Source organism: Ochotona princeps, chromosome 29 (genome assembly GCF_030435755.1).
Source record: "Ochotona princeps isolate mOchPri1 chromosome 29, mOchPri1.hap1, whole genome shotgun sequence".
NCBI classification, from domain to species: Eukaryota; Metazoa; Chordata; class Mammalia; order Lagomorpha; family Ochotonidae; genus Ochotona; species Ochotona princeps.
This window is the reverse complement of record NC_080860.1, coordinates 12,123,654-12,148,959: the sequence shown is the minus strand read 5'-3', so window position 1 is coordinate 12,148,959 and position 25,306 is coordinate 12,123,654. Positions and strand designations below refer to the sequence as shown.

Below are 25,306 nucleotides of genomic sequence, written 5' to 3'. Positions count from 1 at the left end.
GGTTGCAGCATGATGGGTCAATTAGCTAATCTTCCCCATGCAAGTGCTAAATCCCATATGGGAACCGGTTCTAATCCAAGTGGCTCCACTTTCCCTTTCAGCTCCTTGCTTGTGGACTGGGAAAGCAGTAGAGGATGGCCCAAAGCTTTGGGTCCTTGTAACTGCGTGGGAGACCTGAAAGAAGCTCCTGGCTCCTGGCTTCAGATTGGTTCAGCTCTGGCCATTGCGGCCACTTGGGGAGGGAACCAGTGGATGGAAGCTCTTCCTCTCTGTCTCTCCTCCTCTCTGTATATCTGCCTTTCCAATAAAAATAAATAAATCTTAAAAAAAAAAAAAAAAACAGCACAAAACCAGCGGGCAAACCTCCTGGGTCAGCTAGGAAAGGGTGTTTTAGATACTGCATTTCTGGTAAGCCCTGAGACCCATTGGGCATTTACTTCTTAATGCAAACAATTGTTCATTCAAGGTCATCCATCACATCACTCTCACTCCTGACGGTGTGATGGAAAAGGCACAAACCCCAGGTGTGTTGGGTGGCTTAGTATGGGAGGGGGCGGGGGTCCAAGGATCAGGACTCCAGCAATGCAACAGGGCCGGGCAGAGGCTTCACCAACTAGCAGCCAACTAGCCCAGGTCCATCGTGGGAATTCTCTGAACCTTGGGCTTTGGAGCTATGCTAGGGCTCGCCTTAGAGGCCTGGACACAGTCCGTTAGGAAGCACCCGGTGCCAGCAATTCCAAGGCCCACTGCCCTGTCCTGCCCTGCCCTGCATGGACGCAGCAGCATCAGGAAACCCAGATTCCTGGAAGAAATGAACGCAGGGCCTGTCTTCCAGGAAAGTCCCATACTCTGTGGGAATCAGTTTTGCTGCTATCACAGCCGCCTGGAGAAGAGAATGTGAAATGTACCATGGCTCTCAGATCAAAGGTGAACTGTCTGGCACAGGGCTTTCTGCGGGCAGGTGAACTCTTCTTCTTCTTCTTCTTCTTCTTCTTTTTTTAGATTTATTTTTATTGGGAAGCCAGATTTACAGAGAGAAAGACAGAGAGGATGAGCTTCCGTCCACTCCCCAAATGGCCGTAACAGCTGGAGCCGAGCTGAGCTGATCTGAAGCCAGGAGCCAGGAGATTCTTTTGGGTCTTCCACGCGGGTGCAGGGTCCCAAGGCTTTGGGCCAATCTCGACTGCTTTCCCAGGCCACAAGCAGGGAGCTGGATGGGAAGTAGAGCTGCTAGAATATAAACCGGTGCCCAATATGGGATCCCAGTGCATATAAGGCGAGATAAGGCAAGGACTTTAGCCACTAGGATACTGTGCCAGGTTCCCCCCTTTTTAAAGATGTATTTAGTTTTATTGGAAAAGTAGATTTACAGAGGGAAGGAGAGACAGAGAAAGGGATCTTTTATATGCTGGTTCACTCTCCAAATGGTCTCAATTAGCTGGAAATGAGCCAGGAGCTTCCTTGGGGTCTCCCACACAGGTGCAGGGTCCCAAGGCTTTGGGCCATCCTCCCTCTATTGCATTCCCAGGCCACAAGCAGGGAGCTGGATGGGAAGTGGAGCAGCTGGAACATGAACCAGTGCCCATAGCGGATCCTGGTGCTTACAGGGGGAGGATTAACCAATTGATCCATGGCACTGACACCTTCCCCTCCCCAAGATGAACTCACATTTAAACAGCAGCCACAATGGAGCATGAGCCTCAGGGGAGATCTCCATTTCCAAAGATGACAGTTGTTTGACCATGAACATCCAGTCCCCAGATCCAAAAATGATATAAGCAGGCAGGGTGTTTACACCACAGCTGTCCTTTTACACGCTACCTATCATTGCACAAACACGTCCTGCCTTTGCAGAGTTCTCAAAGCTGCTCATAGGTGGCTGGGCTGAGAGGGCTGCATATCTGCTCATGGGACTAAGGCTTGGCTGGGTCTTCCCACTGGAAACTTGGGGGAATCAGGTGGGAGCTTGCATCTTGGAAAGATCAGCAAAAAAAAAAAAAAAAAAAAAAGGCAGTTTACCAAATTATCTCTGCCTTTCAGATTTGACATTTTAAGTCACAAGTTCCAGGAATTCCCCTTTGTCCAATCTGGGCTGGTTACTTGGCCCTACCTACAAGGGAAATCTAGTTGTTTTTTAACTTTTTAAAGACGATTTATTTACTTATCTGAAAGGCAGAATTTTATATATGTTAGAAGAACAGAGATGCAGAGAGAGAGAGCTCTTCCATCTGGTGGTTCACTCCCCAAAATGGCTGCAACATCTGAGATTGGGCTAAACCAGACAGAGCCAGGAGCCTGAACTCCATCCAGGAGTCCCACACAAGGGTAGGGCCCAAGCACTCAAGCCATCCTCCACTGCTTTTGCCAGGCACAGTAGCGGGAGCTGGATCAGAAATGGAGTGTCCAGGGCTCAAACCTGCACCCATATGGGATGGCAGCACTGCCAGTGGTGGCTTAATTTGCTCCACCTCAATGCCCATTTTTTTTTTCAGATTTGTTTTATTTTTATTTGAAAGGTAGATATACAGAGAGGAGGAGAAACAAAGAGGAAGATCTTCTGTCCACTGATTCACTCCCCAAGTGGCCACAAAGGCTGGAGTTGCGCTGATCCAAAGCCAGGAGCCAGGAGCCTCTTTCGGGTCTCCCACATGAGGGAAGGGTCCCAAGATTTTGGGCCATCCTCGACTGCTTTTCTAGGCCACAAGCAGGAAGCTGGATGGGAAGCAGGGCTGCCAGGATTAGATTCGGTGCCCATATGGGATCCCAGTACATGCAAGGCGAGGATTTTAGCCACTAGGCTAACACGCCGGGCCCACAATGCTCATTTCTGTGAGAAAATAATAATGGTGGTCAACAGGAAGGATGGCATTGGGTGCCAGGTGAGCACAGACTCAAAGCCCTGAGGTTTATGCCTCGTGATCCAGTGGGCTCCACAGGTGCAGGGACATGGACACATCCCACTTCCCACTGTGCTCCAATCCTTACAAAGCTAATCCTAAAACTTACCTTCCTTATGGGGCAGGCCCACCGGCTGCAAGTGCTAGAGTCTTACAGCCTGCTTTGTAAACAAATGAGGAGTGATAGGAGAGGAGACAGCTGTAAGAAACAGACTTCTCCTGCAGACATGAACTTTAGGAGCAAAATGAGACCATGGCAGTTCTTGCCCTGGAGTGGCTTGTAGAATGGAGCACACACACGCCCACCCAGGACCCCGGCCAGGTAGAGAATCCAGGTCCTTGCTGAGGTCTTCCCATCGGTGCCTGCATACACAGAACCGGAAAAACCCCAAACACATGCTCCCAGATGGCGCCAGCTCCGGCTCGCGCTTCACCCCAGCTTTGCCGTGATGATTCCCGGGGCTGGGAGGCAACTTACCCCTCAGCGTCCCAGCTCTCCTGCTCCATAGCTTTTCAAATTGTGGAACCGTGGGCTCAGGGTTACGCTTTTCCAAGTTCCTTGTTTGCCGAGGCTAGCTGCTGTGACTTTAAATGTCACTTTCAGATTAACTGGCCCCAGCTGTTTTAAAAATAGCCCCGGATCACTTAACCTTCAAGGCACCAGACAGGGGCAATGACAATAAGGACAAGGGAATAGACGGACCCCACTGCTTCCCACCCCAATCCCTTCTCTTGGATACCTAAGCCCCGAGGCACCATCTAAAGTCCAGGCTGTTGTAAGCCACGCAGACAAGGTCATTTTGGCCCGCCTGTGGGCCATGCTGAAAATTAACTATCCACAGGTGGCTGGTCACTCAACAACAAGGGCAACTGTGGAAGGGCCTGAACCGGGAAGGCCATCACAGCTGTCACCGCAGCCTGATAGATTTGGCAGCGCCCCCTGGAGGCCCGCCACTTCATGGCACACTTCCCATTTCTTGTGACTCATGAGTGGGGTGACGGGGGACCCAAAAACACCCGTTTACATTCAGGGTTGCTGGTTCTTGATAGGGCTGAGTGCAGCCGATTCCACACACGCTGCTGCAGTTCAAGAACGTTCCACAGTGTGGGGAAGGCTGGAGGGATGTGGGACAAAGGTCACTGCCCGCGTCCCTACACAAGCAGAGGCCACACAGAAACACATTGTGCTCAGCAAAGGAAGCGAGCTCTGCACCTTATCGGCCGAGATCCCCGTGAGCGCGGCTGCAGGTGCATTTCCCTGGCAGGTGCAGCCAGTAACGAGGAGAATGGTGGGGTGGGGCAGGGTTGGGGGCAGGACGGGGAGAAAGGGGTGGAATGGGATGGAAGGCTTTCATTGCTGGGCTTACTTCCCAATAAAGGAAGGTCTTGGGCTTTTTGGGATTTTCACCACTGCAGGTAGAAGCAGGAAGGGGACTTCCTTTGCTTGTTGTATTTGTGATCTCTCTCTCTGTCTCTCTTTAAGATTTACTTATTCTTATTGGAAAGGCAGATCTACAGAGAGGAGATACAAAGAGAAAGATCTTCCATCTGCTGGTTCACTCCACAAGTGGCCACAATGGTTGTAGCTTTTTCCGTGGCCTCCATATGGGTGTAGGGTTCCAAGGCTTTGGGCCATCCTCGACTGCTTTCCCAGGTCACAGGCAGGGAGCTAGAAGGGAAGTAGAGCAGTTCCGGAATACGAACCGGTGCCCATATGGGATGCCGGCGCACGTAAGGTGTGGATTTAGCAACTAGGCTAACAGGCTGGGCCTGTATTTGTGCCCTCCTAATGCCTCAGTGACATTGGCTGTAACCAGCCACAGGTACAGAGGATACGTCCCAGAAGTTCAAAGAGAAATACAATTAAAACATCAGTTTATTTGGATGCTATAAAATTTTGAAATGCATATTCATAGGAAGTGGGGGGGCAGTCTCCAAAGAACACATGGAAAATGGGTACTTTTTTTTTTTAAGATTTGTTTATTTTTGCTGGAAAGACAGATTTACAGAGAGGGGAGACAAAGAGGAAGATCTTTCATCTGTTGATTCACTTCCCAAGTGCCTGCAATAGCCGGAGCTGATCTGATCCAAAGCCAGGAGCCTGGAGCCTCTTCCAGGTCTCCCACACAGGTGCAGGGTCTCAAGGCTTTAGGCCGTCCTTGACTGCTTTCCCAGACCACAAGCAGGGAGCTGGATGGGAAGCGGGGCCACTGGGATTATAACCTGTGCCCATATGGACCCTGGTGAGAACTTTAGTCACTAGGCTACTGCACTGGGCCCATCAAAATTCATGCATTTTTAAATTGTTTTCCCTTGGCCTCTCTGAAGTCACCTGGTGAATACAACAGGAGTGTGGGAGGAGGTCCCACAGCACAGTGCCTCTATGGGCCTCGTGTCCACCAGCCACAGCTCCAGGGACTGTTCTTGGAGTCTGTTCGGTGACTTCTAAAGTAGCTCACAGCATCCTTGAAAGAGGCGCCTGATCAAGCCACGTGTTCTGGGGAAGAGTCTTCTGTGACTCGGACATTTTTCAAATCCATTTCAAAAGTTCCCTCCCAAATAACTCCAAACAGGCCAAGTGAGGTATGGAGCCAGCAGAGACCAGACCAGGAGCGTCCACATCAGCCCGACCAGGCTCCGAATCCTTGCTCCATCACTCGTGACTTGGCACCAGTGCCTGAGTCCCAGCATCCTTGTCATCTGCAGTAGCATACGGTTGAGAAAATGAACTCACACCCATTGAGCGTCTAGCACAGTGGCCTCCTCCTAACAGGCACCTCATCATATCTATAGCTAAGAACAGCCATCACCTTCAAATGCTATATACACACAGATAAGAACTCTGTCCAGTGGCCCACCTGTCCATACCCTAAGATGTGGGTGTCTTCTAGAATATACATCAGGGACTTGAAATCAATTACTTATAAACTCCGCCGAACACAAGGACATGAGCAGAAGCCTTAGATCCATTCAATGCTATCTTAGATTCAGAAAATCTACAGACATAGCAAGTCACTTGCCAAACATTCTGTTTATGCAACCACATGACCTGAATAAGCCAACTTTTGGGTACCTTCCATGTACGCATACATGAACACTAGCAACTGCTGGCTGCCCCTCCACTGAGTCTGTTTATAGCAGCAACAAACTGAAGCACAAAGTGAAGTTAAAGAGGGAGGAATGTGCTGTCTGACGATGTAAGTAAGCATACTAATAACATGTTAAAGCCTAAAAACTCCACAAAACCCAAATAGTTTACACTCCCTGCCCCCACGAACTCAGATCAAAGCCACAGCAGCTCATGCCCAGGTGCCTAAGGCGACAAGATGGCCAGCCCATTTAGGCCTGCAGAGGACATCGAGCACTGTGTAAGAGGAAAAGGTTGGACAACTCCCCTGGCCAGACTTCAACAGCAGGTATCTGGGTGAGTGGATGTACTGTGGTGGACTCTGCCAGCCAGGGGACCTTGGAAGGATTCTCTCAACCCTGGAGCAGTGAAAACATCTTGCAACTATCAAAACCCACTCAAGCAACACCCTTGGAAAATTCTTCTCCACATCGGGGTTTCTAAGATGCGATTAAGTGGACATACCTTACCCCTGGGCACTGATGTAGTGTGGCAGCTCAAAGTGGCCTCCTCCCACTCCCACCCCACTACCCCAGATACAGAAGAGGAAAACTGGAAGCCCATGTCCCACCCACCTTCCCCCATACCTCGAACCTTCCCACCCTAATCAGTGGTCCATCCTTGTCAGCTATGTAGGCAACATCAAAAGTAAAAATTTTGGGCCCGGCGCGGTGGCCTAGCAGCTAAACTCCTCGTCTTGCATGCACCAGGATCCCATATGGACGCCGGTGCTAATCCTGGTGGCCCCACTTCCTGCCCAGCTCCCTACTTGTGGCCTGGGAGAGCAGTCGGGGACGGCCCAAGGCCTTGGGACCCTGCACCTGCGTGGGAGACCCAGAAGAGCTCCTGGCTCCTGCCTTCAGATAGGCACAGCACCGGTCATTGCGGTCACCTGGGGAGTAAATCATCAGACGGAAGATCTTTCTCTCTGTCTCTCCTTCTCTCTGTATATCTGACTTAGCAATAAAAACAAATAAATCTTTAAAAAAAATTTTTAAATTTTTAAATGTACCCACTAGCAAAAAAAACAAAACACATTAGAGACTCTCACAAAATTATTTTATACCTTGGGACTCCCAGTATATTTGCATATGACCAGAGGCATTGGTGGTATAGTGGTAAGCATAGCTGCCTTCCAGCGTATTTGCATAACTGATTTTTCTTAAGTTCAAAATTCTGAGAGCCATCGGCACATCCCCCTTTACTTACCTAGAGGGCTGGGGCCTCCTCTGGGTCTCCCACATGGGAGCAGGAGCCCAAGGACTTGGACCATCCGCTGCTGCTTTCCCAGGTGCAATAGCAAGGAGCTGAATCAGAAGTGGAGCAGCTGGGACATGAACCCTTATGGTGAAGGATTAGTAGGCTATGCCACTCAGCCAGTCCCATTCACATTTCTAATTCTAGCCTCCTGCTAATGTACATTGTAGCAGGCAGACGAACAGTTCCAAGTATTAATGGGAAACTCAGATGAATTCCTGGCTCATGTTATCTGCCTGGCCCAGCCCTGATCCTTACAAACATTTGGAATATAAGCCTGTGAATGGAAGATCTCTTTTTCTCTTTCAAATGAGAATTAGTTTTCTTTAAATGTTAGATTCAGAATGACTGTCACTACACTTTTGAAATTTAACACATTTAAATAATCACGCACTTTTTTATTACCAATGGTATAACTGGGTCTTCTTGCTCTCTCCCTACTCATAATACTATACTGGGGTATCAAAACCTAACTGCAGGGCCCGGCGGCATGGCCTAGCAGCTGAAGTCCTCACCTTGAAAGCCCCGGGATCCCATATGGGCGCCAGTTCTAGTCCCGGCATCTCCGCTTCCTGTCCAGCTCCCTGCTTGTGGCCTGGGAAAGCAGACGAAGACGGCCCAAGGCCTTGGGACACTGCACCTGTGTGGGAGACCCGGAAGAGGTTCCTGGTTCCCGGCTTCGGATTGACGCAGCACCAGCTGTTGTGGTCACTTGGGGAGTGAATCATCAGACGGAAGATCTTCCTCTCTGTATATCTGACTTTGTAATAAAAAATAATAACTCTTAAAAAAAAAAACCTAACTGGAGGTGGGTGTGTGATTCTTGGTATTGCAACATAGGAAGTTAAATGGCAGCTTGCAATTCCCAAAACAAGCGCACATCAGAGCCGGCCCAAATACCAGCTGCTCTGCTTCTGATCTAGGTCCCTGCTAAGGCCCCTGTGAAAGCAACAGATGACAGGCTGAGCACATTGGTGTGGTGTGGTAAGCCAGGATGGAGCTTCTGGCCTGGCCCAGCACTGGCCGTATGGGTGGGAGGGAGAAGTGGGAAAGGGAGGCCAACCAGTGGATCCAAGATACCCTCTCCCTTGTCCCTTTCAAATACGTTTCTAAAATAACTTTAAAATTTTTTTTAAAAATAAACTGTCCCCTTCCTCCCAGGGTAAATTAATTCAGCTTATTTGTAAGCGAAGATTCCAGAGGTTGTAGGTAAACCCTGAAGGACTCTTCCTTCCGTTAGCACCTGTGTGCTGACCACAGAATTCTGAAGTCCTCTGCCACAGTGTGAATCGAACTATTCCCAAGCAAAAGGAAGGCCACCACGTCCCTGCTCTCACAGCAAGTCCAGTTGCTAGCCTCTTGTTTTCCCTGAACACAATTTTCTTGCCCATGTCAATGAAAAGTCCCTGAAGACTTTGCTGGCCAGAGGTACACCCTCTGGGGCTGCAGCAGAGGGACCCCACCTGGGATGCTCATGGCACTAGAGTCTGGGTATGAGCTCTGCCACTTCTCCAATTAGTCCAGGGAGGCCCTGTTCAGGCCCAGCGGAGGGGACCCAGAAGGAAGCAAGGCTCAGGGGGAGGGACACGAATGCTGCCATGGAAACCAGGGTGGAAGGAGGGGACAGGTGCAAGGGTAGCCCCAAGGATGGCTACAGACGCTACCGAACACCAGGCACCAAGTGAAGCTTCAACAATCCTTTATTAGCAACTCTGCGCAGGATTAACTCACAGCCAGCACTAACAAGATCAGGGATGGAAGTACACACTCATGACGGCCTCTCTATAAAAGGATTGAAAAAGTATCTCCCTACTTCAGCATATTTGTTAAAAAAAAAATTATAAAAAAATAGAAAAAAACTTCCAGTGTTGTAGAAAACATAGCCAAGTGACTCCAGCCCATAAAAATACAGCATGTGGCAGTCGTTGCTGCCTTTAAAAAAAACACAAAACTTCAAGTCAGGATATCTGGAGGAAAACACCTCTGCCCAGCTAAAAGAACACCCCAGAAACCCCTGCCTCCCCAACTTTCTCATTTAACTTCTACCACTTCCTCAAGACACACTCAAGTTAAACAGAACCAATCAGAACCTGATGCCTTCTCTCAGCCCCTAAGTGCCAAGGCTCACCCAGCGGGGACGCCTTCACAATCATCCTCACCAGAGGACTGAGGGATCCCTGAAAGATCAAGGGGACAGCGTATCTGGCAGAGACTAGAGCACGTGCTGGGCCAGGCCCCAGGGGGCTTTCCAAGCGACATCTGGCAAGGTGAGCTGGCCTAACAGGTAAATAGCAGCAGCAGGCACCAAACTACCAGCTCTATCAAACAGGTGCTCCTCGCCTGCCAGCGGCCACCCAGGAAGAGAGCACCAGGGCATCGCCAGTCTCCCACATCCACACAGTCATGCCTGCCTCAGCTCACACCTTCAACTGAGCAAGCGCAGAGAAAGACACCGGGCCCAAGGGCAGTCCCTGCCATGTCCACAGCACTTAAGTTCCAATGTGACTTGGTTACAGATGGATCAAATCAATAGCAGCTTCTTGCGACCCACAAATTCAACTCCAGGTCACAGTGCCTTCCAGTCGATAGGCTTCTTGCCAGACTTCCGCAGCAACTCATTGGTCTTAGAAAAATGTCTGCACCCAAAGAACCCTCGATGCACTGACAAGGGAGACGGATGAGCTGTCTGCAGGACGTGGTGCCGCTTCTGCAAAGACAAAACAAGCTGGCAGGCTTAGCGCTTTTAGAAAAAGAAAAAAACAGCAGTTGCCCCGAGGCAGGAGCACAATTCCCCGTGGTAACCAAACTCAAGGCCTTTGGTGGGTTCATCCACAAAGCGCCTGTCTGCCTGTCAGGATGCAGGCAGGGCAGGGTCAGCCTTCGGTCTGGTGGGGGCCACTCAGTTCTCAGGTGCTGAGACTTTGTATCCAGCCATTCCACTGCAGACTGCCGCCAGGACACAGACTGAGAGCACAGACTGAGGACACACACTGCCGCCAGCCACACACTGAGAAGGGGGCCCACTCAGCACTGGTTCCATTGGCCCAAGCCACATGTAGGTCCAGTGCCTAAAAGCCACTCAGCCTCTTCCTGAAGTTCTTGACAACACCTCAAAGGTACTAGAACATGGCCCAACTAACACAGCGACACCCTGTCATTTTATCAAGAAGGGGAGAGACAGGCTAAAACAACAAATGCGTTAACACTTTTTCTGGAAAACTCTAAGACACAACTTACAGAATTGCTTTCAGGAAAAGCAATAATGAAGGATACTGCCTTCCCAGCTATCTCTATTTGCTGTCGGAATCACCATCTCATCAGTCTATTGGAAGTACCCCCATACTCTATTAATAATGCTAGGGTCCTTGCCTTGAACACTCCAGGATCCCATGTGGGCACCAGTTCATATCCCGACTGCTCCACTTCCTATCCAGCTCCCTGCCTTTGCCCTAGGAGGGCAGGGATGGCCCAAAGCCTTGGAACCCAGCGCCCATGTGAGGCCTGGAAGAGGCTCCTGACTTGAGATTGGCTCAGCTCCAGTGGTTGAGGTCGCTTGGGGAGTGAACCAGTGGACAGAGGACCTTTCTCTTTGTATCTCCTCTCTGTGTATCTGCCTTTCCAGTAAAAATAAATAAATCTTAATCATTAAAAAAAAAAAAAAAACAACACCAGCAAAGCCTGTCAAGTGTCTGGGCTCCTGCCATCCATGAGGGAGACCTGGGTGGAGCTCCTGGTTCTGGCCTGGTTCACCGCCAACCGTGGAGAAATCTACAGTGGACCAGTGGATGGAAGATCTCTCTTACAACCTCTCTCTATAACTCTGAGTTACAAATAAGTCTGACTCCCAAATAAATTTAAAAACAAACAAGCAAGCAAGTGTTGACACAGTGACTCAAGGCTAATCTTCTGCCTATAAGTGCTGGCATCCCATAATCCCATATGGATGGTGGTTTGTATCCTGGCTGCTCCACTTCCCATCCAGATCCCTACACCTGCATGGGAGGCCCAGAGGTAGCTCCTGGCTTCAGATCTGCTGAGCTCTGGCTGTTGCTGCCATTTAGGGAGTGAACCAGCAGACAGAAGATCTTTTTCTGTCTCTCGATCTCTGTAAATCTGCCTTTCTAATAAAAATAAAACCTTAAAAATGCAGAGCCGGGAGCTGGGCCACTAAGGTTCAAGTCCACTCAGCAGTTATCATCCGCCTGTGGTGTGAGACTGACAGGTGACAGATCCCCAGGAAGGGCCAGTGAGGGTACTGAGCAGCCATGCACACGGGTGCTCAGAGCTGGCAAAGCAGCCCCAGCTCCTGGGAACCCAGGTCCTCCAGGAAGCCCCAAGGAGCTGCCAGCTCTGGGCAGAGAGGAGTCAGCTGTGCGATGAGACAGCAGCAGGGCACCGAGAGAAGGTCCAAAGGCTTGGTCAGCTTGCAGCTCACAGTGAACAGAGTGGAGTCCTGGCAGAGGCTGGCTGCAACCATAACCCTCACCAGCTCGATGCCAACACAGCTGCCTCTCAGGGAAGCAGTACATGAGTCACTCGAGTAAGATTAAATGAGGCCCAACGCAAGGCAAAGGTGGTCGGGGGGGTGGTGTGAGACAGACAGAAAAGAATGCAGACATGAAGGACAGATGGTGCGGGGAGGAGCGGCTGGGAGCAGCTGTCAGGGACGTCTGCTGGGCAGACTGGCCGGTGTTGTCATTGAGTGTGGAGGAATAGTGCCATGTGGGATGGCAGAGGAAAGGTGACTTGACTGATATGCTCCTGGGCCCCAGCAAGGAGGTGCTGTGTGGGCTTCCACTCAGGACCAAAGGCAGTGGGTGAGACGGATAGAGTAAACCAGCCGAGCGCATCTCTAACTCTCACTGTCAAGTGAACAAACGAATCTAAAGAAACCTCTTTGAAGCACACTTTTTACCCACTTAGACAACCAGATCCTAGTAGCCCCTAGGGGCCAACCCATAGGTGGCCTTCTAAATAAATAACTTTTAAATAATTCATAGAAGACATACCACAGACAGCTTAGAAACATTTCAAGAGTGCTACAGACAAACGTACCCTGTCGATGGCGCTGCCCTTCTTCTGGGCATAGGAGCCCCAGAGCAGGAAGACAAGGCCGCTGGAGTTCTGGTTCAGCCAGGCCACCACGGCGTCGGTGAACTCTTCCCATCCCCTCTCCTTATGGGAGTTGGCCTGATGGGCGCGCACCGTGAGCACAGCGTTGAGGAGCAGCACGCCTGTCAGCACATGGCAAAGAGACACAGTGAAAGCAGGTTCTAACACAGCAGCCTGCGTGCACTCAGCAACACAAACACACCCTGAGACCACTGCCTGGTGGGATTCCGCATAGCTAAATGACAGCAGCAGGTGCACCCAGTGGGGACCTCAGGGCAAGAAAAGTAGAGGGCATTTTAATCTCTGCCTCTTTGGCATCTTTCAGTTTGCTGTACTAAGCCCTGGTCATATCCATCACCAAAATCACTTTTAAAAATATCCTAATGGGGAGTTGGCACTGTGGCATGGTTGGTAAAGCTACCACCCGCAGTGCTGGCATTCAATATAGTCACCACTTAAGACTCCTGGCTACTCTACTTCTAATCCAGCTCCCTGCTTATGGCCTGGGGAAGCAGCTGCATGGGAGACTCGCAAGAGGCTCCTGGCTTCAGCTCAGCTCAGCTCCGGCCATTAGGGCCATTTGGGAAGTGAATCAGCAGATGGAAGACCCCACGTCCTTCTCTCTGAGTCAGGTTAAATCAGCCCTAGACTTAGAACTCTCATCAGCAGGACAGCAGGGGCTGCCATGCTCCAACACACGCAGCAGCCACGACTTTACCTTGTTTGGCCCATTCGGACAGATCGCCATGGCCAGGATGCACAAAGCCTTCAATGTCTGTGGACAGCTCTTTATAGATGTTTTCCAAACTGAAAGCAAGTCAGAAGAAACAGAACCTAAGTAACTATGATCTTGAGAGTTCCGCGGTGTTTCCCAAGGTGCGTGTGATGGCTAGCCCTCTACATGACAGGGGAACAGGCCACCAGCCATAAGCATCTTGCCAGTTCCACCAGCCAAAGCCCAGTCCTGCCTATGCCTAAGGAACAGCAAGCACTTTGCAGGACCATCACCCACCTCCTCACTGAGGCTTACGGTTTTCTATCTTTATAGATTTTAGACACATAAAGGAACTTCAAAAAGTTCACAGAGAGCCTGGTGCGGTAGCTTAGTGGCTAAAGTCCTCGCCTTGCACACACCGGGATCCCTTATGTGCACCAGTTCATGTCCTGGCTGCTCCACTTCCCATCCAGCTCCCTGCTTGTGGCCTGGGAAAGCAGCAGAGGATGGCCCAAAGCCTTGGGACCCTGCACCTGGGTGGGAAACCCGGAAGAGGCTTCAGGCTCCTGGCTTCAGATTGGCTCAGCCCTGGCTGTTGCAGCCACTTGATGAGTGAACCAGAGGATGGAAGATCTTTCTGTCTCTCCTCCTTTCTGTATATCTGACTTCCCAGTAAAAATCAATGAATCTTAAAAACAAAACTCATGGAAAAATGGAATTAAAAAAAAAAAAATCACACCAATTCTCCATAAAGCTGTTAAGAGTCCCTTACATTTATCCACCTGCATATACCATCTACATAAAATCCTTCCAACCAGTGGTTCTTCATCAAGGGTAATTTTCTCTACCCCTCCCCAACATCCCACGGTGCACAATGCCAAATGATCCAGACCTCAACGCCAGCAGTGCCCATATTGAGAAATCCTGCTCAAAAGGCAAATGCCAGTCCTGCCCCCCACCCCTGGCACACCTGGAACACGCAGAGTACACTTCGGCATGCAATCACTTCTGTAGGCAGCCGTACCTGGGCGGAGGCGGAACAGGCCTCTGGACGCTGAAACACAGCCCGTGCGCTTGATTGGGTCCATGATATGGATCCTGTCCCAGGATGACAACCTTCACCTGTAACACAGAGCACAGGAAACACCACACTGCAGTGGCCATGCTACATTGGCTAACCAGTGACCTGCAGGACGGCACAGTGGAAGGGGGAGCCTCCCTTTGGACCCAACCGAGAACCCCAAGCAGTAACTGATGTTCCATTAACCTCCGTCCCATGGTCCTGATGCCACCCCACCCCTTTCCTTGACAGGTCTTTGAAACAAGCTATGGGGGCAGGACTGTGTTGTGCCACACAAAATTAAGCTGTTGCCTTTGAAAGGTTACCACCAGCATGCAAGTTCAAGTCCTGGCTGCTCCACTTCTCATCCAACTCCCTGCTAACGGTCTGGGAAAACAGCTGAGGATGACCCAAGATCTTGGGGTCCTGCAGCCATGTGGAAGACCCAGAAAGAAATCCCTGGCTCTCAGCTCTGGCCTGGCTTAGCCCTACCTGTTTCTGTCATTTGGGGGAGTGAATCAGTAGATGGAATATTTTCTCTCTGTAATAACTCCAATGGCCAGGGCTGGGCCAGGCTGAAGCCAGGAGCCAGGAACTCCATTTGGGTCTCCCACATGGGTGACAAGGGCTTGAGCCATCATCTGCTACCCTCCAGATGGTACCTCAGCAGGAAGCAAGAATGGAGGAAGAGCCACAACTTAAACCCAGGTAACTCCAACATGGGATGTAGGAACCCTAAATGCTACCCCAAGCGCCTACCCAGAGATACTGTTCAGGGTTTGATACTCTGTTTTGACTCTTATTTATAATGATCATTGGTATTCACAATACAGCAAAGCTAAAGGACAAGCAAGGACTGAACAGGAAAAAAAAAAAGGATACAAAAATAACAAAGCTTGCTCTAAAATGAAAATTGAAATCGCTAAAACCCTCGGGGCAAGCAGTGACCCATGTGCTGGCTGTCAGAGGGAACCAGATCATGAACTCAGCCTGCAACAGGCCTAAAGGGCGGGTGTGAGAGGGGAGACCATCACACGGTCCAATGGGGTGTGGGGTGGCAAGGCCCCATTTAAGGAGTGTCTTCAAGTGCTAAGTAACAAACGAGCCTTGGGGAAGGAGGCCTGAGAGGTGACCAATTCAGAGGCTGAAGCAGGGCCAAGGCCAGAGGGCATGGCTGTGGGGGTGCCAGCTCCACATGTGAGGCACGCTGCCACCAGCTGCTCCAGGCCTGGCATGAGGCTGGTTCCAGAACTAAGGAAAGCACGAGCTACGAGGACAGACACAGGGTCCATAGGCCTAAGTCCTCCCTCTGTCCAGGTAACTACCTCTTGGTAAGGGTTAACAAGAATGAACCCAGGTCTCTCTTCTCTTCTCCTCCCCTGATAAACTTTGTCCCCAGCCTGTACTCACATCTCGTATGTCACACATCTGGGTCCACGTGAAGACTTGGTGTGGGGGTGGGTAAACAGTGTAACGCTTCCTCTCTTCCGCAACAAATCCCATGAGCTGATTTTAAAGATAAAAATTTGAATTAAACATCAGATTCCCATTGGCAGCCAGACAACTCCAGGGGAAAGCTTCCACTGCCAGTGCCTAGAGGTCCCAGCTAGCTCCTGTCTGAGTTTTACAACCCAGCTTCCTAAAGACCACCAGTCACCCCTGCTCCCCACCCTTACTCTCTCTCCCAGGGTTGGGTTAACGTTGGGTGTCCAGCCACCATCTCCCCTCCCTTATTTTAAGAGGCCAGGCCAGGTTTCACTTCCCTCCGGCTGCTGGCTTGGCCACGCCTAGCTGTCCTGCTTAGCAAATTTGCCGCGTTTGACCCGTCTAGGCCTTCCAGTCCTAACCTGGACCCACACAAGCAAATGCAAAGCCAACAGCCCGCCCTGCCTGCACCCCTTTTGCAGGCAAAGGGAGTTCGGGAAGAGAATGAAGAACAATCTTTTTGGGGAGCTGGACGTGGCCTTGCTGGGTTAACAATACCGAGAGGACGGGGGGGAGGGGGAGGCCAGCGCGCGGCCTGCCGTTTCATCCCCACCAAAGGCTCACCTTGATAAAGTACGGCTTCCCGAACTCTCCACACAGCTGCTTCTTCCAGCTCTCCCCAAAGCCCGCCGGCACGTTGCGGGCCGCGAGCCGGAGCAGGGCCGCGGCCTTGTTCTTCTGGATGCGAACCAGCTGCTCGGGGCTCAGCGGCGACGAGGGCGGCGTGCCGGGCTCGTTCTCTCCCGCCCGGACCTTCTTGGCGGGGTTCGCCTGCGAAGGGTCCCCAGGATGGCTGGTCACGAGCTGCAGGCGACCCTGCCAGGTCGGCGCCCGCAGCTCTCGGCGCAAGGCCAGCGGCCAGCGGCAGAAGACGCCCATGGAGCAAAGACAGGGCCCGGGACTCAGTGTGTCCCGGAAACTTTGGGGGCGTTTGGTGCTTCAGCCGGCCGGGGAAGGGCAATTCGCGGGGTTACGGAGCCTGCACCCAGCCGCCCCGCCCCCGCCGGAGCCGCCACAGGTGTCCGTCTCCATGCGGCCTTTTCGCGGCAAAAACCTCCCCGCCCGGGAATCCCGCCTCCCGCTCCCTCTGATTGGACACACGGGCCGCGCAGGGCGTGCTGGCGACGCGCCGATTGGCTCACGGGGCTCAGAGGCTCGTCCTCATTGGCCGGCTCCAAGCATGGCGGATGCTGGAGGACTGAGGCGGCTGTTTTGAACACGTGCAGGCTGCACAGGAGTCCGGGTCCCCGGTTTCCCCAGGTTAGCGGCGCGCTCCTGCGTCCCCTCGGTCCCACGGGGCTCCCACCGTCCTCTCCCTCCCTGACCCTCGCACCCGGTCCCCCGCCGCGCCTCACCGCCGCATGTCCGTTCTCCTCAGCGGCAGCCGCCAAGCCGGTTCCCGGGGCGGCCGGCTCGGGGCTGGGCTCGCGTCGCTTGCTGACGGGGCCCGGGGAGAAGAAGGAGTAGAGGGTCTTCTGGCCGATCATCCCGAAGCTCACGAGGCAGCGAACGCGCGCTGCCCGGGAACCCGCTCGTCTGGCGTCTGCCGCGACTGTCCGAAATTTGGCGCCAAAGCCCCGCGCATGCTCCGAGCGGGGGGCTTAACGGGGCGGGGGTGGGCTGGAGGGCTGTGTGCGCATGTGCAGGGCGCGGCTGCACCCGGTGCCTGGGGCGGGGAGGGTGGGCGCCCTGCTGGCTCCCCCGATTAGCCGAGTCCTCCGTCTGCCCGCGCGTCCTGCCCGCCCCGGGGGGTTAGGGGGTGATGGGTGGGACAGGAACGAGCTTTGCAATGCTGTCGGTTGAGCCTTTTATAGACCGACTGTAAACGAAGGTTATAAGCGCGGTCGTTTTGCCCAACCGGTAGGCTTGGGGAGACTGTAGCTGAGGTCCCGCCAAACCACACATGCTCCGAAGGGCATACCAAGTACCTACTCTCACCCCAAAAGCTTGAGCTCTTCAGGAGAGATCTCTTTGCAATGTAAATAGTGATCTTTTGGAAGTGCAAATTGCATCCAAACAACCTCCAGGTCAAAACCTTTTCCTTTTTTTTCTAAGATTTATTTTTTATTGTTCAGGCAGATTTAAAGAGTAGCTGAGAGCTTTTCTATCTGCTAACTCACCCTTCATACAGTTGCAGTGGCCGGAGCTGAGCTGATCCGGTGCCAGAAGCATCTTCCGGGGTCTCCCATGTGGATGCAGGGTCCAAGGCTTTGAACCACCCTTCCTTGCCCTCCCAGGTCATAAACTGAGCGCTGGCTGGATGGGAAGTGCAGCAGTCGGGACTAGAACCAATGCCCACACATATGACATACTGGCGACACAGAGTGAAGGATTAGCCAATTGAGCCACTTCACTGGTCCTAAAACATTTTCTAAAGTGATTTCCACAAAGAATTCTAGAAAAAAAAAAAAAGGTCATGTCAAGGGGTTTGAGCTTACGGTCAGCTGAGGCATGGGAAGGGGAAGGGGTTCAGGGGTGTGGGGTTATCAGAAACAGAATGCTTACAAAGGAGCTGGAGACCCGGTCCACGGCACAGTAGGGTGGCTGTGGTTTACAACTTTAACAGATGACAACTGTTTTCATTTATTTGAAAGACAGAGTGAGATGGTTTGTGCCTCAAATACCCCCACACAGCCACTGAGTTCACTCCCCCAAGTGCGTGCAGCAGGCAGAGTGTGGCAGAGCCTAAGTCAGGAGCCAGGATGGCCGCGTGGATGACAAGGACTGTCTTGTGATGCCTTGCCAGGCACGTCAGGGGGAGCTGGGTCAGAAGCAGCATAGGGAGAACGTGAGCAGGTGATCCAATCGGGGATAACAGCGTTGCAAGCCACGGCCAAACCCACTGTGCTGCAGCAGCGACAGGACCAAGGGATCCCATCCCACCGAAGTGGGGGGATGCTGGGGCTGGGCTTGGGTTCAGAAACTCCACCCAGGACCTGCTAGGGACCCCTAGCACTTGAGCCAACACACGTGCTGTCTCCCAGGGTGCACATTAGCCGGAATGCCTGGGTCAGGAGCCACAGCCAGGAATAAAACCCCAGTTCCCAACCGCAAGGTCCCAGAACCTCAAACGGTTAACTTAGAGCTCAAATAAGCCCCCGACTTGCTTGCAAGGCTAGGCGTTCGCCACCAGGGGCCGCCAGGAGGCCGTCTGCGGCTTGTTTTGCAAATGACCTGCTTTTCCCGGCGGGCCCCTACTTGCGGAAGTCAAGCTGCAGCCCCGGTGAGTGTCCTCCCCTCCCTCCTGCTGTCGGGAGCTGCAAGATTGACAATTTCATTCTCCCTGCGCCCTTTACCTATCCCTAGTTCAATGCTGGTGTAGCAGCGGCACACACAGAGACCCTGCTTTTCTGGCGGACTGGAGTTATACCCCCCTGCCTCTCTCTGGGTGTGAGAGTTAGGGTGGCTGGTGCACCAGCTAAGAAGCTGCATGGTGCATCCGCACTACCCTGCCCCTCCCGCGCTTCCCACATCAGAGTCCCTGGGTTCCATACCCCACCCCCTCAGCTCCCGGCTCCAGCTCCCTACTACTGGCTCAAGAACTGGGGTCCTTGGGCCGGCGGCGTGGCCTAGCGGCTAAGGTCCTCTCCTTGAGCGCGCCGGGATCCCATATGGGCGCCGGTTCTAATCCCGGCAGCTCCACTTCCCATCCAGCTCCCTGCTTGTGGCCTGGGAAAGCAGTTGAGGACGGCCCAAAGCTTTGGGACCCTGCACCCGCATGGGAGACCTGGAAGAGGTTCCTGGTACCCTGAACCTGCGACTCATCGGACAGAGGATCTTCCTCTCTGCCTCTCCTCCTCTCTGTATATCTGACTTTGTAATCAAATAAACAAATCTTAAAAAAAAAAAAAGAACTTGGGTCCTTGCCAGAGGAAGTAGGGAGACCTGGGTAAAGCTCCTGCTTTGGCTCTTGTGGCCATTTGGGGAGCACACGCACACAGTTGAGGACTGTGAGTCACAATTGCTTTTTTTTTCTTTTTTATGAAATGAAGGTTTGGATCATAGGTTCTAAATTTGTGGCATGCAAATTCCCAGGGAGGGATTCTTTACAGAGTCAGGTACCTGGGCGCCAAGTGCAGGCCAGCTGTCTGGTTCTGATGCCTTGTCAGGATGGGAGAGCCTGGAGCAGGGCATCTCGAAGGCTCTTCCAGCTCTAAGGCCCTCTACTTCTTTTGTAAGATGCACTTTTACACTTTAAATATTTGTTTATTTTTATTGGAAAGGTAGATTTAGAGAGAAGGAGAGACAGAATGATCTTCCATCTGCTGCTTCAGTTCCGAAGTGGCTGCAGAAGCCAGAGCTGAGCCCATCCAAAACCAGGAGCTTCTTCCAGGCCTCCCACGTGGGTACAGGGTCCCAAGGCTTTAGGCCATCCTCTGCTACTTTCCCAAGCCATAAGCAGGGATCTGGATGGGAAATGAAATGGCTGGTACACGAACCTGCACCCATTTGGGGTCCTGGCGCTTGCAGGGGGGAGCATTAGCCAATTGAGCCATCATGCCAAGTCCAGTTTTATACTTCGACTGGAAACCTGAAGAGGGAGAGAGTAGTTGTTAAAATGAGTCTGCTTGGGTGAACAAATGTTTGGGTCGGGGACAGCCTGGGCAATCTCTCTTGTTGCCTTCTTTCTTGTAAGGAGATGAGATGGACAGATTCCTGGTGAAGAGGACTCCAGGTAGCCTTCCAGGAAACGAAGAGGAAGAAGAGGAAGAGCAGACCGGAGGAGAGCCAGGCATGGACAGAGGAAGCAAGAGGAAGAGGCCCAGGAGAGAGCCCCCTGGCAGTGTAGCCCCCCTGGCAACCCCGGGCTGGCAGCACATCCGGGCCGAGGGTCTAGACTGCGATTACATGGTCCTGTTTGGCAAAGCCGAGGCAGATGACATTCTCCGGGAGTTGGAGAAGGAAGTGGAATATTTCACAGGTAAGCAGAGGGGAGTGTGCATGTGTGTTCCATAAAGACAGTGAGCTTGTGTTTGGAGAAGTTCGGGCTCAGCAGCCAGGTGGGACTGGCTTGCTGCCACAGTCATCACACACACACGCTCCCTGGATACCTTTGGGTTTCCGGGGTTTGGGACAAGAATCGCTGACGGGAGTCACACCTGGACACCCTGGAGAGTCACCTAGAAAACAGAAGCAACCCACAGCCATGCTGGACGCGGGGACCAGCTGAAACAGAACACAGGGTTCTGAAATTCATGCATGTGAAGGAAAAAGTTCATGAAGAATGAGCATTATGAAAAAAAAAATGCAAGGATTTCAATTTTTTTGTACCAAGGTAAATTCTTAATTCCATCTCCCATAAATGTTTTGAATTTTCCTTGTAGTTATGGGTGCAGCCTGCAGAGAAAGAGGAAAGGAGGCAGGCATAGAGAATCTTCCATCCACAGATTCACTCCCCAGATGCCCACAACAGCCAGGAATAGCACCTGGGTCTCCCATGTGAGTGGCAGAAATTCCCAGCTCCTGCCTTTGGCCTAGTCCAGCTCTAGCCATTGTGGCCACTGGAGAGTGAGTCAGTGGATGGAAGATCTCTCTGTCACTCTATCTTTTAAATAAATCAACCTTCAAGAACTTGGCCCATCATCTGCTGCATCTCAGGTACATCAGGAGGAAGCCGGGTCAGAAGCTTGGAGTAGGCGGGACTTAGCTGCACTGTGTGCAGAATTGTAACTCCTCATTGGACTACTGCTGTGGTCAGGACAATAAAATGATGGAATGTAAGAGAGTGGGCACTGGCCCGGGTTTCTATGAGGAGACAAGTCTCCCTGACCAGAAATGAACATGCAAGGGTGACCACTGTGACTTCAGGGACGGGGGTCTGCACCTGTCAGATATTCCTTATTGTAATAGGGCACCCGAGGCAGGCTAGCTGGCTGGCTGGCTCAGGGGACAGGGTCTTTGTGGCTCAAGGTTTTGGAGGACCACAGTACTGGTCAGGTGGACCCAACTGGCTTGCCCCATGAGACAGCTTGTTGTGCCAGATTCCCAGGCCCCAAACGGCAGGAGTCTGTCCATCTGGATTGCCTCTATAGGATTCCATCACGGGGCCTCCACCCTAACAACCCCACCCAGTTGTTCCCCAGAGACCACGCCTCTCAACACCTTCACTGCACTAAGTCTCTGCCCTCTTAGTTTCACCTCACTTAGGACTGTGAACTTGAAGCCCCCTGAAAGCATCTGGGGGCCAGATCCTATTCCAGAGCTGTAGCAGGGTCCCCTGGCAGGACCCTGGAGAGTGTGGTGTCTGTGCTGCCCCTTTCAGTTCTGCTGCTCAGAGCACTCACCCTCCAGGATCTTTGAGGGTATGAAACAGCTTGTTCTATCCACACAGGTGCGCTGGCCAGGGTGCAGGTGTTTGGGAAGTGGCACAGCGTGCCCAGGAAGCAGGTGACATATGGTGACGCGGGACTCACGTACACGTTCTCAGGCCTCACACTGTCCCCACGGCCCTGGATCCCCATCCTCGAACGTGTCCGGGACCGCGTGTCTGAGGTGACGGGACACACCTTCAACTTCGTGCTCATCAACAGGTGACAACTCCCTGCTCCATCCCCTCCCACCTCAGTGCATTGTGTATGTTGGGCAGGGGACACTCCAGTGCACCTGGCAAGGACAGGAACATGACACAGCACAAGCAGAGTTGGGCCCCCGTGGGACAGTAGGAAGTGATGAAGACAGTTCTGCGTGTCATTTCTGACAGTTCTGAGTGGCCCAAGATGAATCACTTGTTCTCATCCGCCTGCGAGTGGCCAAAAGCTAAGGCTTTGGGTTCAGGATGGGGTTTTGGGGGTGGCCCCTTTCCTGATACTCAGGCTGGATATGGAAGTGGGGGGCCCCACTGTGGGTTGCAGGGTATTGAGCACTATACTGGTGGCACTCATACCCACAGTGTCCTAGCAACTGAAACTATCTCCTGGGGGCAGAGCCAGCCCAGGAGGAAGTGCTGAGAGGGGTTCCCCTGGACTGATGACAACAGGAACAGTGAGCAGCAGAACTCCCAGGGGAGGTAGCCAAGACAGTGAGTCTACATGGCTCTTGGGCAGCTGGCAGGAACCTGGCAGGGCTTGGGACACATTTTCCTGTATGGAGACAGAGAGAGCATTAGTGTGACAGTGGAGACCAAACAGGGTAACTGCGAGACCGGGGGCTGCCTCGGCCTTGGCTGCTCGGTAGCTCGTGATGAGGTGCACATTGGGAGAGGGAGATGTTTGAAGCTCTGCTGTCCTGAGGCAGCGTCATCTCCCCACTTGAAGGTACAAAGACGGCTGTGACCACATCGGGGAGCACCGTGATGACGAGAGGGAACTGGCCACTGGAAGCCCCATCGCCTCCGTCTCCTTTGGGGCCTGCAGGGACTTTGTCTTCCGGCATAAGGACTCCCGGGGCAGGAGCCCTGCCCGGCAGGTGGCAGCGGTGCGGCTGTCGCTGGCTCATGGGAGCCTGCTCCTGATGAAGCCCCCGACCAACACGCACTGGTACCACAGCCTGCCAGTGCGCAAGAAGGTGCTGGCTCCGCGGGTCAATCTGACGTTTCGGAAAATTGTGCCTACTAAGAGATAAAAAAGGTTTGCCACCGGTTGGTGGGTATGCTTACTTTCCCTTTGCATTTCCACTCTTGGGACCTGGGGGTGCCGACGGGGAATACAGGCAAGGTTTCATCAAAACCAGTGACTTCTGGTCTCCGTAGGATTCAGAAAGAGGATGTTGTAATAAAATCATGTTTCAGTGATCAAAAGATGACAGCTGACCTTTTTTCTAACAAAATGGTTCTTTATTGCCATAATACACAGCAGATACAAAAGTACCATTAGCAAATACATAAATCAGCAGTTATTATGGCATAGCTATGGGATTAATTTAGGGGGTTTCTTCAAAAAGAAGCTACTTACTTTTGTAAATAACTTACAGCTCAAAATCAGTTGATCTAGCTACTATGTAACGTCTATTAATTTACAAAATGGAGTCAGCTTAAGAGACTTGGTGGAGATGCAGTTCACATGTACAACCTGGGCTCCCAGCCTGGCCCAATGCTGGCCAAAGGCCCACGGATACATCCCTGTCACCAGTCTCTCTCCAAGGACGGAGCAGCCCACGCCTGTGGCCACAACTTTGCCATGCACTTTAAGGCCAAATGAATAGGCAACCGTCCCACCAGACAGGGGCAATATCCAAGTTGAGATCTGCTGTGGGCCGGCTGCTGCCTTCTCAGCAGCACCCGTGGCCTGCAGAGCCCGCACAGCAAGCTCTATGGGGAGCGCAAGTCTTCAGGATGCCTGCTGGGGCCCTGGGACAGGGGTGGGCTTGTCTGGGCTGTGTGTACTCCAAGCTGCTGCCAAGGCCTGGTCTAGGAAGGTGCCAGTTTGCCCTAGCAGAGGAAGCCCTATTCTTTGGCCGCACTTCAGGACCACCTTGTGGGTTTAGGTCCGATTCCCGATCTTGCCCCTGAAGGGTCAGTATGAATCTGGTATCTACCTTCCCCCCACTTTTCAAAACTAAAAATCTGGGTACAATGTGGGTTCTGCTGAGCCACTGCCATTCCTCCGGCCCTGGGCTGCGTCCCTGAGACGTCTCCAGGTACTCTTTGAGCATCTGGCCAGGAGGGGATGGTGAGGTGTCAGCTCTGGGGAGTGTGCTAAGTCATACAAACCCACAAACTCCTCTTCCTCCGTGTGGAAAGAGCTGGATGGTTGGTGATCCCAGGAGCCCGACCCCTCACTTGATAAATGAGGAAGCTGAGATCCCAGAGACAGCAGTCTATGGCCAGCACCCACCTTCCTCATCCAGCTCGCACATCAAGCTCGAACTGGCTTTCCCCATGGCCCCAAGCTGTAATCAACACGCACCAAAACCCCTAGCCTCAGGGATCCTGGTGCGGCACAGAATTCCCCGCAGCGCGTAGCAGTCCTGGGCATTGGTGCAGCTGTATGATACCCTGCATATCATCCAGGATACCAAAGATCAGAGCAACAAGTGGATGCCCTCACTCACCGAGGCCACCCACGAGGTGGTGACGGGTCCTCATGGGGGCAGGCTTGGCCAGGTGGCCCTAGTACACACCAGAGGATGGGAGGGTGGAAAAGGCAGTACAAAGCGGGCAGGAAGGCGCCTCCAGGCTGCCCTGACCATCCCAGGCTGTCCTGTGTGTGCCCTGGGAGGACAGAAGCTTTCCCGAACAACAGTTTCCATGTCCCTCAGATCCGGGGCTTTTCCAGAATGGAGGTGCTACAAAAACAATCCAAGGAGAAAGGCACTTTGTCATCTAAATTGTTGCCTTTAGTCATTTTGTTCAGTCTCGTCAGCGCTCTTTTGGGTCCTGCTGATTGAAACTAAAACACCTAAGCTGACATGCACGGTGTCAGACAGAGAGGGGCGCTTCCCCTCAGGAACACCCAGTGTGGCCTTGGCGCTCCAGTTTCTTGAATGACCTGGAGCGGGTGAGGAAAAGGACGCTCTAGATACAATGAAACGTTCCCCACACCATGGCACGTCCCAGAACACACGTAAGCTGTTCGGGGGTCTGAGTGGGTGCAGGCTGGGGTCATAGGCTCCCATATAGAACCTGCTCTCAGAACTTGCCAGAAGGCTGGAGGGCTTGGGGGGAGAAGGGACGGGGCTCGCGCACATGCGCACGCACCACATACACACACACAGAG

The 25,306-nt window shown here is 52.5% G+C and overlaps 3 protein-coding genes across 3 annotated transcripts in view; 1 reads left to right on the top strand and 2 right to left on the bottom strand.

The window, feature by feature from the left end:
- Positions 1-3,555, bottom strand: part of ACACB (acetyl-CoA carboxylase beta) — a 98,021-nt gene extending 94,466 nt beyond the window's left edge. The window contains exon 1 of the mRNA XM_004591920.2: positions 3,376-3,555. The gene's annotated coding sequence lies outside the window, so the exon portion shown is untranslated. The remainder of the gene's footprint in view (positions 1-3,375) is intronic.
- Positions 3,556-8,963: 5,408 nt separating this feature from the next.
- Positions 8,964-17,257, bottom strand: UNG (uracil DNA glycosylase). The gene is made up of 7 exons (XM_004591919.2): positions 17,009-17,257; positions 16,218-16,424; positions 15,579-15,674; positions 14,133-14,230; positions 13,112-13,200; positions 12,337-12,515; positions 8,964-9,988 (listed from the first exon to the last, which is right to left on the bottom strand). Exons 1-7 carry the CDS (start codon positions 17,138-17,140, stop codon positions 9,848-9,850), a joined length of 942 nt encoding a protein of 313 aa, XP_004591976.2. The 5' UTR covers positions 17,141-17,257; the 3' UTR covers positions 8,964-9,847.
- Positions 16,582-23,399, top strand: ALKBH2 (alkB homolog 2, alpha-ketoglutarate dependent dioxygenase). Its single transcript, XM_004591918.2, has 4 exons — positions 16,582-16,913; positions 20,290-20,574; positions 21,985-22,183; positions 22,907-23,399. Exons 2-4 carry the CDS (start codon positions 20,298-20,300, stop codon positions 23,211-23,213), a joined length of 783 nt encoding a protein of 260 aa, XP_004591975.2. The 5' UTR covers positions 16,582-16,913; positions 20,290-20,297; the 3' UTR covers positions 23,214-23,399.
- Positions 23,400-25,306: the final 1,907 nt, after the last annotated feature.